This window comes from Rhea pennata, chromosome 3, assembly GCF_028389875.1.
Source record: "Rhea pennata isolate bPtePen1 chromosome 3, bPtePen1.pri, whole genome shotgun sequence".
Classification (NCBI taxonomy): domain Eukaryota; kingdom Metazoa; phylum Chordata; class Aves; order Rheiformes; family Rheidae; genus Rhea; species Rhea pennata.
The window spans coordinates 28,224,565-28,239,794 of NC_084665.1; the positions used below are offsets into that span (position 1 = coordinate 28,224,565).

General features: G+C 35.3%; 1 protein-coding gene across 2 annotated transcripts in view; it reads left to right on the top strand.

The window, feature by feature from the left end:
- Positions 1 to 15,230, top strand: part of EML4 (EMAP like 4) — a 159,966-nt gene that overhangs the window by 124,066 nt on the left and 20,670 nt on the right. For both annotated transcript variants that reach the window (XM_062571892.1, XM_062571893.1), the window contains 10 exons: positions 1,870 to 2,019; positions 3,530 to 3,599; positions 4,848 to 4,958; positions 7,144 to 7,239; positions 9,231 to 9,365; positions 9,599 to 9,734; positions 11,538 to 11,689; positions 13,210 to 13,335; positions 13,599 to 13,730; positions 14,358 to 14,425. In XM_062571892.1, coding sequence (XP_062427876.1) covers positions 1,870 to 2,019; positions 3,530 to 3,599; positions 4,848 to 4,958; positions 7,144 to 7,239; positions 9,231 to 9,365; positions 9,599 to 9,734; positions 11,538 to 11,689; positions 13,210 to 13,335; positions 13,599 to 13,730; positions 14,358 to 14,425 — 1,176 coding nt within the window. The remainder of the gene's footprint in view (positions 1 to 1,869; positions 2,020 to 3,529; positions 3,600 to 4,847; positions 4,959 to 7,143; positions 7,240 to 9,230; positions 9,366 to 9,598; positions 9,735 to 11,537; positions 11,690 to 13,209; positions 13,336 to 13,598; positions 13,731 to 14,357; positions 14,426 to 15,230) is intronic.

Genomic DNA, 15,230 nt, shown 5'->3' on the forward strand with positions numbered 1-15,230 from the left:
ATTTCTTGCAGCCTTATGAGTGCCGGAGCTCAACGGCGTGTGCCAGAGTATTTAGCCTTAGCTCCGCACGGTAGGCTTTTTTTTATGAAAGGTATTTGCATAAATAATTAATCCTGTAACAGGGTGGATGTTCAAAGATGTCAATCTTAACAAATCCTTACCAATACACTCCTTTTTACTTACAACAAACCAGCAAGACCTGCCTTTCTTCTCTGAGGCAGTATTTAGAACAGTGTTCTTCATGCTTCAACACAGAAATAATAATTTCATTGGTCGGTAGCTCACCGCCAGTCAGTTCTGGAAGTTCAGTGGTCTGGTTAATTTGCGCTATTTGTGCTATTGAAGCTTAAAAGAAGGAGAGCAAGGAAAATCCAGTGGGAAGATAAATAGCAATAAAGCAAAAATGGAGGCATCCTGTCTTTTCTGCTTTCAGCGTTGCGTCACGTCAGCATTTCTCCTGATATCATTAGTTAAGCAGGCCAGTGAATAATGTCTGCTTCGGAGGCCTCCTTGTGCTGCTCTGCAGTAAGTGGAAGACAGCATGATGTAAATCTGTTATTCTCTTTGCTACTCCTAAGAGATTTAATTGACAACTCAATGCAATGTCCCTTTTTGAACCACTATTTAGTTAAGATCTATGCGTATACAGTATTGATGGGACTGCAAAAGAGGAAATACCTCTATTGCTGGTGGTGTTTTGGCTTTTTCAGGGGATGGGGTTGGGAAGGGTGTGGTAGGGTTTTCTTCGGTTTGGTGGGGTTTTGTTTGTTGGTGAGGTTTTTCCGTGGGAAGGTAACCCGAGTTCACAAAGAACAGGGGCCGGGCTGTCAGTCCAGATGGCGGTTTCGGTATTGCCAAATTGTACTCATGCAGCTGCTATTATTTAGGCGAAACAAACAAAAACAAACAAAAACCCCACAAAACTGCTTAGTGTGGTTTTCTCCATGTGGGTCTTTGACTTCATTTTCTCATTTTCAAGTCAAAAATTTTTCTTTTTCCTATTTTCCTTGTTGCAGGTATATTAGTATGCACTGAAGGTGGGGAATTATCTCTAAAATGCAGGACATAACAAGAAAAAGTAATTATATTTTTAAGGCTTCTGAGCTGCTGTTACAGCCTACAAAACAGCTGTAATTTTGTGCATGAGGACCCTGGGGTCTGACATATAGGCAGGTAGCCACATTGTTAGTCTCTATGAAGAAAATGCATCTAACCAAGGTTAGATCGTAGTGTGTAACATTCTTGAAAGCCATTGGTGTCATAGGAGTCAGACATGTTTTCTACAAAATACCCCTTTTTTTTGTTTTGGATAGATTCATTTAGTTTTCCCTTTGTCAGTTAGTTTTGAAGTTTGTTTTAAAAATATTCTAAAACATTTTTAAAGAAATATTTCCTGAATTTGGCAGCTGCTCTGCAGAATCTTGCCTTTTTCTGAAGAGCATTAAGAATTTTCACACACTTGTTTAAAAGGCCAAATGGAGCTGATACACTTGTACTCTGGAATGCAGACGGACTATCCTGTTGCTGTAAAAGACACTAAGCCAGTACAGCAAGTATTATTATTATTACTGTCAGTTTCTATAAACAGTTGCTGTTATATTTATTTTTCTTCAGTGTGCTTTCTACAGGCTTTATTTTTGTCAATGAAACATCATGTTAAAATGGTTGGATTTCCCCAAATCTATTGACTATGTGTTTTTGGTTTTTTTTAAAATATATTTCACTGAAATTATACTGTATTTTCAGAGAATAATATAATGCAGGGCATGTTTTGTGATGTGAGAACAATCAGCAATCCTTGCAAAATTTATGCTTTGTGGTATACAGTGATTATGAAAACCTTGACTTCAAAAAAATATATGTATATAGATATGGGTATCGTGGAAGAGACTGTCGAGCCAATGTTTACCTCCTTCCTACCGGAGAAATTGTATATTTCATAGCATCAGTGGTGGTACTATTTAACTATGATGAGAGAACTCAGCGACACTACTTGGGCCATACAGACTGCGTTAAATGGTTAGTACATAACATTTGTATATGAGTGTGTATATATGTGTAATAATGAGGAGAGATTTTTTTTTTTTTATTCTCTCATTTTATCTGTGATCTCGTTAGGGTCATCGTAATTGTTATTTTTGGTTCTGTTAGTCCCAATAGATTTCACCATAGTAAGTACCGTGTAAGTGAACGGAGCTAGAGTAGTCCCTGCTAGCTTATGCTTTCTAGGTTTAAATACAAAAGAACAAGAGTCTGCAATACGTAGACAATCAGAGTGCCAGATTAGAGAATATTTACATAAATTACTCTAAATGAATTAAAAATTGCCATCAGCCCATTTCTAAATTAGAGTGATTTACAAGCAATGTGACAAAGGTGTAGACTTCAGGGAGAATTGGAAAACCAAATGGAAAACTGAGCAATAGTTTTGTGATTTTTTGCTTGAATAGATGCTCCATCCAAGTGTTAAGATTGTCTGGGAATCCAGAAAGACCTTCGCAAATGAAACTGTAAAGCAGGAAAATTGAAGCCCAACATCATTGTCAGCACAAAGGCAGCTGCTCGTTTTATAGTGTTAGTTTGAAAAGTAGTGTAGGGCTTTGTGATTTTGATAGAGGATGTAAGCTCCTTACTTTAATCTGAATTGAGGAGAAGAGTTGCTATCCAGCCCTCCCCCCAACACGCTTTTTCCCTGCTGTGCTTTGATAACTGTAATTGCTTCCTGTGGGAGGAATGCTGTCAATCTTGTGTTCTTCACAGTTCATTGAGAAGACTGATTTTAAACATTTTTGTGTCCGTCACTACGACTTCTTCAGCCTCCCAACACACACTTTGCCTTTTTCAAGGGCTTTCTTCACCTTTATAATATTACAGAGAAAGTAAATAAGAAAGTCAGTTTAAAAATAACCGTGAGTAGGAGAAATTTTGAAATTACAGCATCTTTTGTTTCATTTGTCACATCAGCTTCAAAGCAAAATATGATAAGCAAAAGCGGTTTTTGACGTACAGTAGCAATGCACCACACTGAAGATTTTCATTATTACAATTATATCAGTAACTCATTTCAAGTGGTGATAATCCCTGGCTCTGTGGTACACAATCTCTCAGCTGACTTCTCAGCTGTTTTTTTCCCCAGGTTCAGGCACAGATTTTAGGTACAAAGTATGCTGTATTGTTTGTAAATATGACAACTACATCTAGAAAGCTCAGCATGAGACAATGTTCGTTTTGTTACAGTGGATTCCCAATAGAGTGCAAACCTTATATTTGCCTGGGCAAATGTGAAAGTGGCTCTTGTGGCACCTCTGGTTGTGTGCCGGCAGCCATCACAAATGCCCGATCAAATGGTTAGGATTTTCCAGTACAGTATGTAATAAAATATTCTGATGAGAAAAACATTCAAGCTGTCTCATTAAAAGTGGGATCATAAGTGTCTTCATGGGCTTCTGTTGAAAAACAAACAAAAGAAAACCTCTCAATTTTGAAGACCAATGACAGCAAAAGCAAGTCATATTTCTGTCTGTCTTAGTCTTGCAGTTCATCCAGACAAAATTAGAATTGCAACAGGACAGTTAGCTGGAGTGGATAAAGATGGAAGGGTAAGTAATAGAGCTGTCGAGCAGTAGTATCTTGTTTTGAAAATCAGGAAAAGTTGTTGTTTTTTAATCTCATCATCACCTTCTGTTTACAGTTTATTTTATGCTATACATTTGCTGAGATAGTTTGCCATTTCTAAGGTAATGATAAATATCTCTAGCAAAAGATAGTAACAACTTAAGTATCATCTTATATATTAAAAAGAGCAGAAGCTCATAAAGTCCTGTATCTGAAGCATCAGAAGAAACTCGCTTTTAATTCTAAAAGCCAAAGTGAAACTTCATGTGGCCTTGCAAATCATTTACGTTTCTCTCACATTTTTTCCAATATGTTTTCTCTCAAATGAAAACAAGTCCCCAGTTTTGTGGGTCTATGTACTCTTATGAGTTCAAAGAAAAGGAAATTGGGTTTGGAAATTCAGGGAGGATGTGACAAGCTTTCTTACAAACTCACCCGGTTGAGGACATCAGCCTTGTCCCTGGCTGATGAAGTCTGTTAGAATTGGAATGACTGGCTTATGTTTACTAAGTTTTAGTAAACGTAACAAAGATGTTTTTTGAGGTGAAGAAGCCTCAAGATGTCTAGCTTATTTCTTATTTAAGAAATTGATTTGGCTTTCTTTTGGATATTGTTATGACTTCTGCTGAACATTTGCTGAATCTTCTGCTAGGGAGACATGATGTGTTGTCTTTTCTGTCATGAATGCTGTCCTAAAGCCATTTCCATTCCCACATTATTTGTGATTGCATCACATTTGTGAAGCTAAGCAGATTTGGGATAACATTTGAATGAAGTATGACCATGAAGGATTTCATTCACTGGTTGGTGATGGAACACTCAGTAACGTTGCTCTGATGCACTGGAGCCAATTTTGGCCTAGTTTTATATAGAAAAAAAGCAGTGCTTGACCACCTGTTTCAGTTGTTCTGTAAGGTTTAGTCCATCTGTTTGTCCAGTGTTTTAAAGTGAGCTAAGTTTTATTTTTGTGGCATCCAAATGCCAGCATAGTTAATTTCCTGCCGTGATGGCAATGCTGCCACGTTCTAGCCCAGACAGAGTAGAAATTGTCTAGGACCTTGACTTTTGAGGTTAAAAATGCTCGACGGTGGCATCATTAGCCCAAGTCACGGGCATTTCAGTCTGTAGTTCATAGTGCTGGCGTTCAAGTAGCATCTGTTTAATGAACCTTGCCGTCTGCATGTGATATTTCTGCAGCTGGTAATGCTGTTTGTCATGTTGCTTTTGCACAGCCTTTACAGCCCCATGTTAGAGTATGGGACTCGGTGAGCCTGATGACGCTGCAGGTTATTGGCCTTGGGACTTTCGAACGTGGAGTGGGGTGCTTGGATTTTTCAAAAGCGGTAAGACAATATTACTTGATGCTTAAAATGCATTATCAAATTCTATGTAAACTGAAAAGAGAAATCTCTGGAGGTTTTTAGATGCGGTTTTCTAGCTGACCTGCTTTGGTTTGAAGTGTGTATGTAAAGTTTGTATTCTTTATATTATAAACAGCTGACAGGGAGCTAGGTGGAAAAACAGGAAATTGCACTGGTAAAGTTGTGGTATTAGACTAGCACACTGAGTAAACAGCAAGCAAGAAATACCTTGACTAGAAATAGAACTTTGTGCTGGTTTTGAGGTGTTTGTTTATTAAATAGAAATAAATAAAAACCTCGTTACTAAGATTGATGAAGGTAAATTTTAATGCATTCTGGCATAATGAGTAAGTTTTATTATAATTCTTTGTATAATTGGAGGAGTTTTTTTTTAATCTACCAAAAGAAAATATTAAAGTCTTGTGCTGTTTTCTCCTTAGAAGTAATTTGTCTGCCTGTACTTCTACTTTTATGTAGACTAAAAATAGAAATCTTGTTACTGGGTCACAGAATTGATCGGAAAAATTAATAGTAAGTAGAAATGTGCTGCTTTGGTCTTAATATATTTTCATGAAGTTCACATTTCAAAATTGACAGTGCATTTATTTTCAGTTTATATTTGTGTAAAATATGTGCATATTTTAATCTTTGCCTTTGTATTTTCCCCTGGAGCTCTAAGGCATATCAGAGCTCCTGTAATGCCAAGCTGTGATTCTTTCATCCTAGCGATAGGATTTATAAACAAAAACACAGCAAAAGCATATCTACTCTCTTTCCCATTAAAGAGCAGAAGAGAATGACAGCAGCTGAGGTTGAGAGAGTCTTCTGGAGATCGTCCAGTCCAACCCCCCAGCTCAAAGCAGGGACAGCTAATAGGGTCAGTCGAGTGTTGAATACTTTCAAGGATGGAGACTCGACAACCTCTCTGAGCAACCCATTGAAAATAAATACTTCTGCAGTTTTGTTAACACTGAAACATTGATAAGTTAATTATATCTAGATTTTGTCTTTCAGTAAATAAAATAAACTTTTCTATACATAGTATAAAAATATATTGCATAAACAGAATAATGTGAGAAGAACACTCCCTCAGTCACTGTAACATACCAATAAAACTTACGAACTCAGATTTGTTAAGATAAAGAAATACATGTTTCATCAAAAAAAAACCCAAACAAAAAAATAAGGAAACATTAAAGATTAGATTTTAGTTTTTATTAGTTCTGTTCTTCAACTGAATGTGATCCTGATACCTTAGTGCACTTTCATATCATTCCGTGTTAGACTGAGACAGTGAATGTGAAATATTGTAGAACTATGGTTTTACCACATAATTCCACTAAGCTGCATAAGAGCAGTGTATGTCACCAAAGCCATCTTAAAGGTTATTTCCTCACTCAATATTAATATGTGTATTGGAAACAGTCTACTTGTAATAGTATGTGAGAATAAGGGAATAAAAATTTCAGCTATCTCAGTATTTTCGTAATTTGTTGGTGAATGTGAGCTGAATTGTTAAGAGTCAACTTTCAACTAAAAAAGACTCTCACATCTGTTTATGTATGTTATAAAATTATTCAAAATAAGCTGTTTCAGTTATTTAAACCTAATTTGTTAGACTTCCTACTTTTATAAGCCTTATTTTTTTCCGAAAGTGTTACTTTCGCTGCACTTCTACCAATTGCCTCATGAAAGTGCTGCTACTTACTGCTCTGTAAGAAAAAATCAGATTTGCTTGCAAAACCTTGATAATGTAAAGTTGCATGTAGGTGATGTAATATTTAAGAAAAAAACACAAATGCAGAAAAAAAATTGCTGAATAGAAAAGAAGTAGTAGTTTTGGATTGATGCTCTTGGCTTGGTGTTACAAGCAAGAAGGCAAAAAAAAAATTGCAAACTAAAAGGGAAAGATTTGATGCATAATTCTAAAAGTTTTCCTAGAATATTATTTGAATCATGGGAGATTATCCAAAATGTGAGAATACCCAAACATGAATTTAGATATTTTAAGAGAAACAGTAAATGCAGCAAACTCCTTATTTTTAGGGATTTACTTGCTTAATTTATATTTATGCCTTTGTGATTTTCAGAACAGTACTATCATGCCCTATTTTTAGATGTGACATGAAAGTACTTTGTTATCACTCTTTTTTTGTTTTTCCTTTAGGATTCAGGTACTCATTTATGTGTAATTGATGATTCTAACGAGCATATGCTCACTGTGTGGGATTGGCAGAAGAAATCAAAAATAGCAGAAATAAAGGTAAATAGTGTGCAAATGAATATTCTAAAATACAAGTCCTGTTATTCTTTGATAGAAATGCAATAAGTTGTAAGACAGAAATTTGTTTTACAGTAATATTGTATAATTATAGTTTCCAGGTATTAAAAAAAGCACAAAATAAATGTATTCTTGACATGTATATCGAAGAATTTTGATTATTGGATTATTTAATACATTTTTACATTTTACTTTAAATTAAGAAATTCGCTAATATTGTCCTAATAAAAAAAGAACATAGGAACTTTAAGGAAATAAACAATTAGAGTGCATCACTTCATTTTTAAAAGACAATTTTAGATGATCTGCATTCTCTTTTTCATCCGAATGAAGTTCCAGACATGGGATTCTTTATATACTTGTCTCTATTCAGTTAAAAAGTCCATTAATACTTCTGTGCATTGTAATCAAGTCTGCTTTACTTTTTCTTTTGATTGCTCACAAGTATTTACAAGTATCAATTGCACTAGAAATGCCTAATTCAATAATAATACGCTGTTGAAGTCTATATTTTGAGTTACCTTGTTTTGTGTTACACAATATCAAGGAAGCAGATGTATGGATGTATATTGAATAATTTTTTTAATTAAATAATTTTTAAATCAGTCAAATATTCTATAACCACATTTCTCTATAGGACTACAAATTTGCAATTTTGAATAATGAAATCAGGTTTGTTTGACTTTCCTTCAGTCAAGTTGACGTACTGTTTTATACGTCTTTAATGTAAATCTATGTCAGTATTTCCATTTCCTTGCTGATACTGAATGTGAAGCTAACTGTCACATGCCTGATATTTCCTGTTCACCTTTTTATTGACATTACATTTTGACTATTTTCACTCTTCAGGAAATTCCTTGGTATTTCAGAACTGACCAAAAGAATATTGCAAGGAAAACTCCCCCTTCAGTTAGTTATTCACATGTAGGATTTGATTTTGCAGTACGTTAAGCACCTTCCACGACAGCTAGGCTTGGTGTGAGCTGAGAGTTTCCACCCTTGAGTTAGGCCCTAAAATGGAAGCCTTATTTCACCTAAGCTTGACTAAGTATTTCTGCCCTTCCAGTTTCTGTGTGGCTTGTGAATGTACCGAGTCCACTGATGTGGAGGAAAGCATGAATGTGAAGTGTAATTTAATTAATGTGATTATCAAAAAACAATGAAATGTGACAAGATTACTGTTATAAAATGAGCCATGAAAAGGTGTGAAGGCTCCTAGCTTCATTAGTCGCACAGATGCTAATTCAATAATGCATTTATGTATGCTCTTTTAAAGCAGGTGCTTAAATCCCATAGAAATAAATGCATTGATGCATTTACATAAATGTTTTGTGGAATCATTGCCTCCAGGAGTTTGCTTCAAAGACAGTTTTGTTGATTTTACATTACAAATTCTATAAATTATCAGTCAATCTGTTACATTTGTAAAATTTATTGGTGAAATATTCGTAAAATGTTCACTTGGGTGTCCTCTTATGAGGAGAAAAGAGGAAAGAACCCAAAGGAATCGTTACTGGGTTTCAGAAAGAGAACAGATGTAATTGTGATATGTTATGATTCTCTGTGTTACCTCTATCATGGTTTTGTTATCCAGAATAACAGTATAATCAATTTAGAAACTGAACTGATTTTCAATACAAAAAATTCCTGTTTTTCATTCCTTTTCTGTAGCAGAAGTCTTAGCCATTCCAAATGGCAGAAGGGCTTCTACAATTAAAAAATAAATGAACCCCCTACCACCACCACCACTTTTCTGCTGAAATTTTTTAAAATCCCTTAAGAGTATGAAAGGATAATGTTAAATGTGGTCATTCAAACAGTTGATTTAGTGTGGAAGTATTTATGGATTCTTCCATACATCCAATCGATCATCTGTACGTTTTCTTTTGTCTGTTCTAAAACTTGGGGTTTTACATGTGTGTCTGATAGCTAACGTTCCACCTGAATAAACGTTACCTCTGTTGTTCTTTCAGACGACAAATGAAGTTGTACTTGCTGTAGAATTTCACCCAACTGATGCAAATACCATAATAACATGTGGCAAATCTCATATATTTTTTTGGACGTGGAATGGCAATTCATTAGCAAGAAAACAAGGGATATTTGGGGTAAGAATGCCTTTATATCAGGTCAAGTTTTAAATCAGTGGAATGGTCTGCTCATCCCAACCATAGACTTGCTCCATTGTCACCAACAGGGTGCTGTTTGAGCAGAGAGAGTAAAGAAAAAGAAAAAGGCTAACTTCTGCTTATGGGTATGCAGGGTGTGTGGGTGTGGATACATTATACTAATTACAAAAAATACAAGCAATTATCCTTTTCTTTTGCTTATTTTGTTTCAGAAATATGAAAAACCCAAATTTGTTCAGTGTTTGGCTTTTTTGGGAAATGGTGATGTGCTCACTGGAGACTCAGGTGGGATAATACTTATATGGAGCAAAACTACTGTAGAATCTACTCCAGGAAAAGGACCTAAAGGTAGGATGTATTCACAGTTAATTAGAGATTAGACAGTCTGTAGAAGACAACCATGTAGAAGACTGCATTAGAAAAAGGAATAGGAAAATTGGACTGACTATGAGTGTACACTTCCTGTTATAACAGGTGGTACTAAGCTCCTTCAAGTCTCATGAATTTGTTAGTTGACTTAATAGCCATCCAGAGATTCTCATCAATTTGTAAGTCTGTGCCCAACGTTAATGAAAACTACTTTATTTAAATGTTTTTGCATGGAAAAAATGTGCAGTTAATCAACTTTGCTTTCATCCTATGATTTGAAAGAGGCTGTAGGATCAATTTGAGGGTTCTGTGAGCTGCATTTGCCTCTTAAGGCTTGTGTTGTACCATGCTTAGTCTCAAAAGAATACCAGTAAAAGTTGAAGCTGATCTTAAGAGGGCTTGTGCGTGAAGGAAAAATATATTGCAGAGCTGTAGCAGTTACACAAATAACACAGTATCTGGTTAAGCAGATGCTCAAGTCTCGGCTGTAAAATATACTCTAAAACCCATTTTATTTGGCATTTGGGTTAAAGTTTTTGTAGAAAAGAGAAGAAAAATGATTCGTTACCCAGCATATGCAAACCTGGCACAGTTGAGCCCTAAGGTAACTTTTAAATTCAAGTATAATTTATTTTACTTGGCAGCTATTTCAAACACTCTGGCTTAAATTGGTATGCCAGGAAAACATTCATGTAAAAAACAAATCTTTAACGGTAAGTCTGCTTTTGTAGGTAAATCTTTTTCTTGTCTTTCAAGTGAACTGCAATGGAAAAGTAATTTAACAAATTATCTGATGTTTAATTTTGAAGTTTTTTGTGCAAAATACCCTTTTCCCAGAATACTCTTAAAAGATATCAAATAGAACTTTTATTTCCACTGGCTTAATCAAATATGGACTCTTTTAGTTCATTTATATTATAAGGTCACAGGACTTTATCACAAACTTCTTTTGGCGGTTAGAGAGCATGCTGAATTGAGCCACAGACGGTCGGCTTAGTTAAGTTGGCATTTATTGAGGTGGTATTTAGGGCTTTTTTGTGATTGTTCTTTGTGTATATGCAAATCTTGGAAGCCCCAGAATCTTTCAGCAGTTCTCTTCTAACGAAGACCCAGCTAGGATGCAAGAGTTTTTGTTTTTTCCTGTGCTAGCATTGATATTTAGTTTTCCCATCTTTTTTCTTCTTAATGTTTTCCTTTAGGTAGACTACTATATTGATAGATGCCAAGTGCTGATTATAGTGTTCTTAAGTGAAGCAACATCTAGCATTAGTTATTGGAATCGTCTGTTCTGGAAACTTTGCTATAAATAATTTGCCTTTTTTCCCCCATTTTTATTCCCATAAGACTATAGACAAGGAGTCTTAAGAGCGTTTGATTTTTTTTTAATAACTTTAATTCTTTTCTAATGATTATATACTAAGTATTTTTTTTGACTCTTAAAGAGAATTTTTCTTGCCTCTTGCAAAATTATATTCCCTTGGATAAGAGAAAATGAAAAGTATTTTGCAAGCAATTGTAAAGTTTCTGCCTTCAAAATAGATTTAGGACAGTCACAGTCTCAAAAAATTTCTCATTAGAAAAGCAGACTTTTTGTTTATCTTTTTATCCTGTAAGAAAACACTACCACCTTGTGTTTGTAATACTAACGCAATACTAACAGGGTGACAGTCTTAGTTATTGTATGCTGTTGTTTTATTCTTGTGCCAAAATGCACAGCTTCTTGTAAGTCCAGGTGGAAAAAAACGAGTAGAGTTCAATATTACTTTCTTTTTATGCGTGTAGGAGTATATCAGATAAGCAGACAAATCAAAGCTCATGACGGCAGTGTGTTCACACTCTGTCAGATGAGGAACGGGATGCTGTTAACTGGAGGTGGGAAAGACCGAAAGATCATCCTGTGGGATCACGATCTGAATCCTGAAAGGGAAATTGAGGTAAGAAAGCAGGAGTGGCGATGAAACTGCATTGGGCAGGGTGTAATCAGCAAGCTGGAGCTCCCTCGCCCCTCCAGACCAGTATTTGGGATGACAGAACATCTTTTTTCTAAGTGGGTGACAGTATTTTGTGTCAAGTGTCAGTCTCTATACGGTACTGTGTGAGGTATATACACTCCCCTGCTTAAGCAAACAAAAATTTTAAGGATTTTTGTTTTTTCTAAACCCTTCCTCAGTTTCTCTTATTTGTCCCTTTTTTGGAGGAAGCTCTTTAGTATTACCTATGTTTTCTCTGAAGTTTGCCTGCCTGCAGAAAGACAAGTTACCAGGATTCGAGCTTTTTATAAAGTATTTGGTGTTAGATAGCAAGATATATGAGTACTCTGTCATCATTTAGGTTGCAAGGAACATTGAACCATTTCTTTTAACTTTATCTTAACTCATGTATTTGAATATTTATGTTTCTTTGCAATTTGGTGAATGGGGATGAACTGGAAAAAAACCTGCATGTTGTGATTTTAATAATACTTGTTTTTTTGCTGCCAATAAGATATTCTCCTGAAATAATGTAGTTGTCTTAAACAGATGTTCTGGTAATATTTTACTACCTTTTAGTTGGTACACGTTTATACCAACATTCTGAAAACCAAATATACAGAGGTTAAAGAGGGTTATAAAAGGGCTTTTTTTTATTATCTTGAAAGTAATTAAGTACCTTTAGAAAGCATGGATGAGAAAAAGTAAATATTGACTACTGTGTATGACTCCTGGATCTGCTGAATAACATGCTGTGTTCATATCACTGTCTCCTTGCTTCTTTTGCCAATATGTTGTATTATGTTCAAACTGATTATTTTATGTTGAAAAATATTATGTGAATTTTGACACACTTTATAAATGATGATAACAATTTTCTTGTAGCTAGTGTTGAAGTTAACGTATTTTCTGAAGTCTTTTTTTAAAAAAAAAAAAAGGAAATGGACATTTTAAAATAGAGCCATGTATTAGAATTCAAGCGTGCAATAAATTCTGAATTGAGTTATTGCTGCCATAAGGCATAGGAACAGTTACTTAAGTTTAATCAGGAAGCACTAAGAAAATCAGGAAGCATCTACTGTGAACTACAAGATTTTTCTTAGTTTTCATAATCTCTTCTTTTAAAATGTAAGTAATTCCAAGCCTTAAAATGAATTGCAAGGTGTGGAGTGCATTTATTTAATGCACCTGACACTTAAAAAAAATCTACGAAACTTAATTTGTAATTTTTTCTATTGAGGCCTATGAAATTATTGTAATTTTGATTGTTTTAGAGTGATGTTCTATGTATGTCTATGCAGAATAAATAAACAAGGCAAGTTTCAAGTCAAATCCTGATTTAATGTATAGGTGATTAAATTATTCCTTTTTGCAGGGAGAGTAGCAGTTCTGGTCTTGTTGTTGTGCACTATGGTAGTTACAGTCTTCAAAAAAAGCGCCCGTTAAGATCTGTAATGTGGCTTTACTGACATTTGTTTTTGTAGGTTCCTGATCAGTACGGAACAATCAGAGCAGTCGCAGAAGGAAAAGCAGATCAGTTTTTAGTGGGCACTTCACGCAACTTTGTTTTGCGGGGAACGTTTAATGATGGTTTCCTCGTAGAGGTACAGGTGAGATTGTTTTGTTTTGTTTTGGGGGGACTTTGAATTTTTCTTTTTTGGGGGCAGGGGGTGTTGTTAGTTTTTAGATTTTTTTTTGTTTGTTTGTTTGTTTTAGTGGGGTTGGAGATTTTTAGTTTGTTTTTTGAGGAGGTGGATTTTGATTTTGGGAGAGTTTTGGGGTTTTGTTTTGTTTTTTAGCGTAATCTAATTTAGGGCTTCCCTGTAGAGTCTTTGTTTTTGCATTTTTAAGTCATGTGATTTTTCCTTTTCAGGGGCATACAGATGAGCTCTGGGGACTGGCATCCCATCCTTTCAAAGATTTATTTTTAACTTGTGCTCAAGATAGGCAAGTCTGTATGTGGAACTCTGTGGACCACACACTGGAATGGACCAGGCTGCTAGATGTATGTGAACTCTTTAATGTTAAATGTAAAACTGGAAAATAGGATAAAATATCAATTTTGTGAAACATTCCTGTCCCATTTGCCTGTAGGGAGAGGCAAAAATCCTATAACTGTAGTGTTAAAAACAGCTATTCAGAAGTTTTGATAAACTTAACAGGGTTCATCAGTCATTAAATGTATGGTAGTCTGATTACAGTGATGCCATTTAGTGAGCCAAATCAGAATATAGTTAAAAATTCCGTTGTTGTTCTTACAATTTAACTTTTTTACAATTGTTCGAGCAATCTGAAGAGGTGGTTTTATCAATGCAGGTGTGTTAGATTTGACTTTAGACGTCCTTCCTTACTGTCAATGTTTTTATCATAACTTGGCTAATAACCAAGCAAATGTAACTTTTTTGGCAGAAAATTAGGTGCTACTTGTGAGAAGGTGATGTAATGGATGTTAGTGATACACTAAAAAACGAAGTCAATTTGAGTTTTAAAAGCATGCTGCTAACTAGCTAATCTTGGTCATTTATTTCTTTGGTAGTTTTCATGGGAATTTTTAGGGTACTTTTAATATAAGGAGAGATTTATGCCTGTAAATAAGCTGAAGAGTAAATTAATTACCTCTGCCTCGGTTTAGGAACCTGGGCACTGTGCTGACTTTCATCCAAGCGGAACAGTGGTAGCAATAGGAACACACTCTGGAAGGTAAATATGTTTTGATTAAGCTGTGGTGATGGAAAATTTAAGTGAAATGGTTTAATAATAGGCATTTTATTTATTGGAGTTCATCTGCCATTTGTTTTTCATTCTTTTATGTAAAGCTAACCAGTCTGATAATTTTTTTTTTTTTTTTTTTTGGTGGGGAGTAGATCTCTTGTAAGGGTTAGATGGTGATAGATTATTTGACTGTTTAGTGTTTGGCTCTTTTTTGTTTTAAGCTATTTCGTGAAAACTCAGATTTTTGGGTATGTTTCTTTGGTGTGCGTGCACGCACGAGCAAGTGTCACGTGTTTCAGTTGAATGTGTTGCATTAGAAGATGGGTCCATCACAGATCTTCTGACCACCCAAATCGAACACACTTTCAATCTGTTTGATTTAGCTGGAGAGGCAACTGAACAGAGCTAGTGTTTTGATTTTTGTCTGTGACAGAGTTTAATGTGACACTTGGCTGTAATGCGCAGTGAAGTGCTGTTGAGCATTAGGATGTCCATACTCAGCCTAATATCCTTGCTTATTTTAAAGCTATCAGAACACAAGCCAAACCCTTCAATGCAGGCATCTTCTAATGGGGGGGGGGGAAATATGTTTCAATTCATATTTAAGCTCTCTTTGGCTTGGTATCATTTCCCAAGAAAGGGATCTCATGCAAGGGATTTTTAGCAAATAACAAAATTAAAAACAGGCTAGTAATAGCATTAGAAAGGTCAGAGTGGTAATTTTCAAATCTATTGCCATTCTCATTCTGTCTCAGTCCTACCTTCCCTACCTTATGGTTGGCAAGTCAATGAT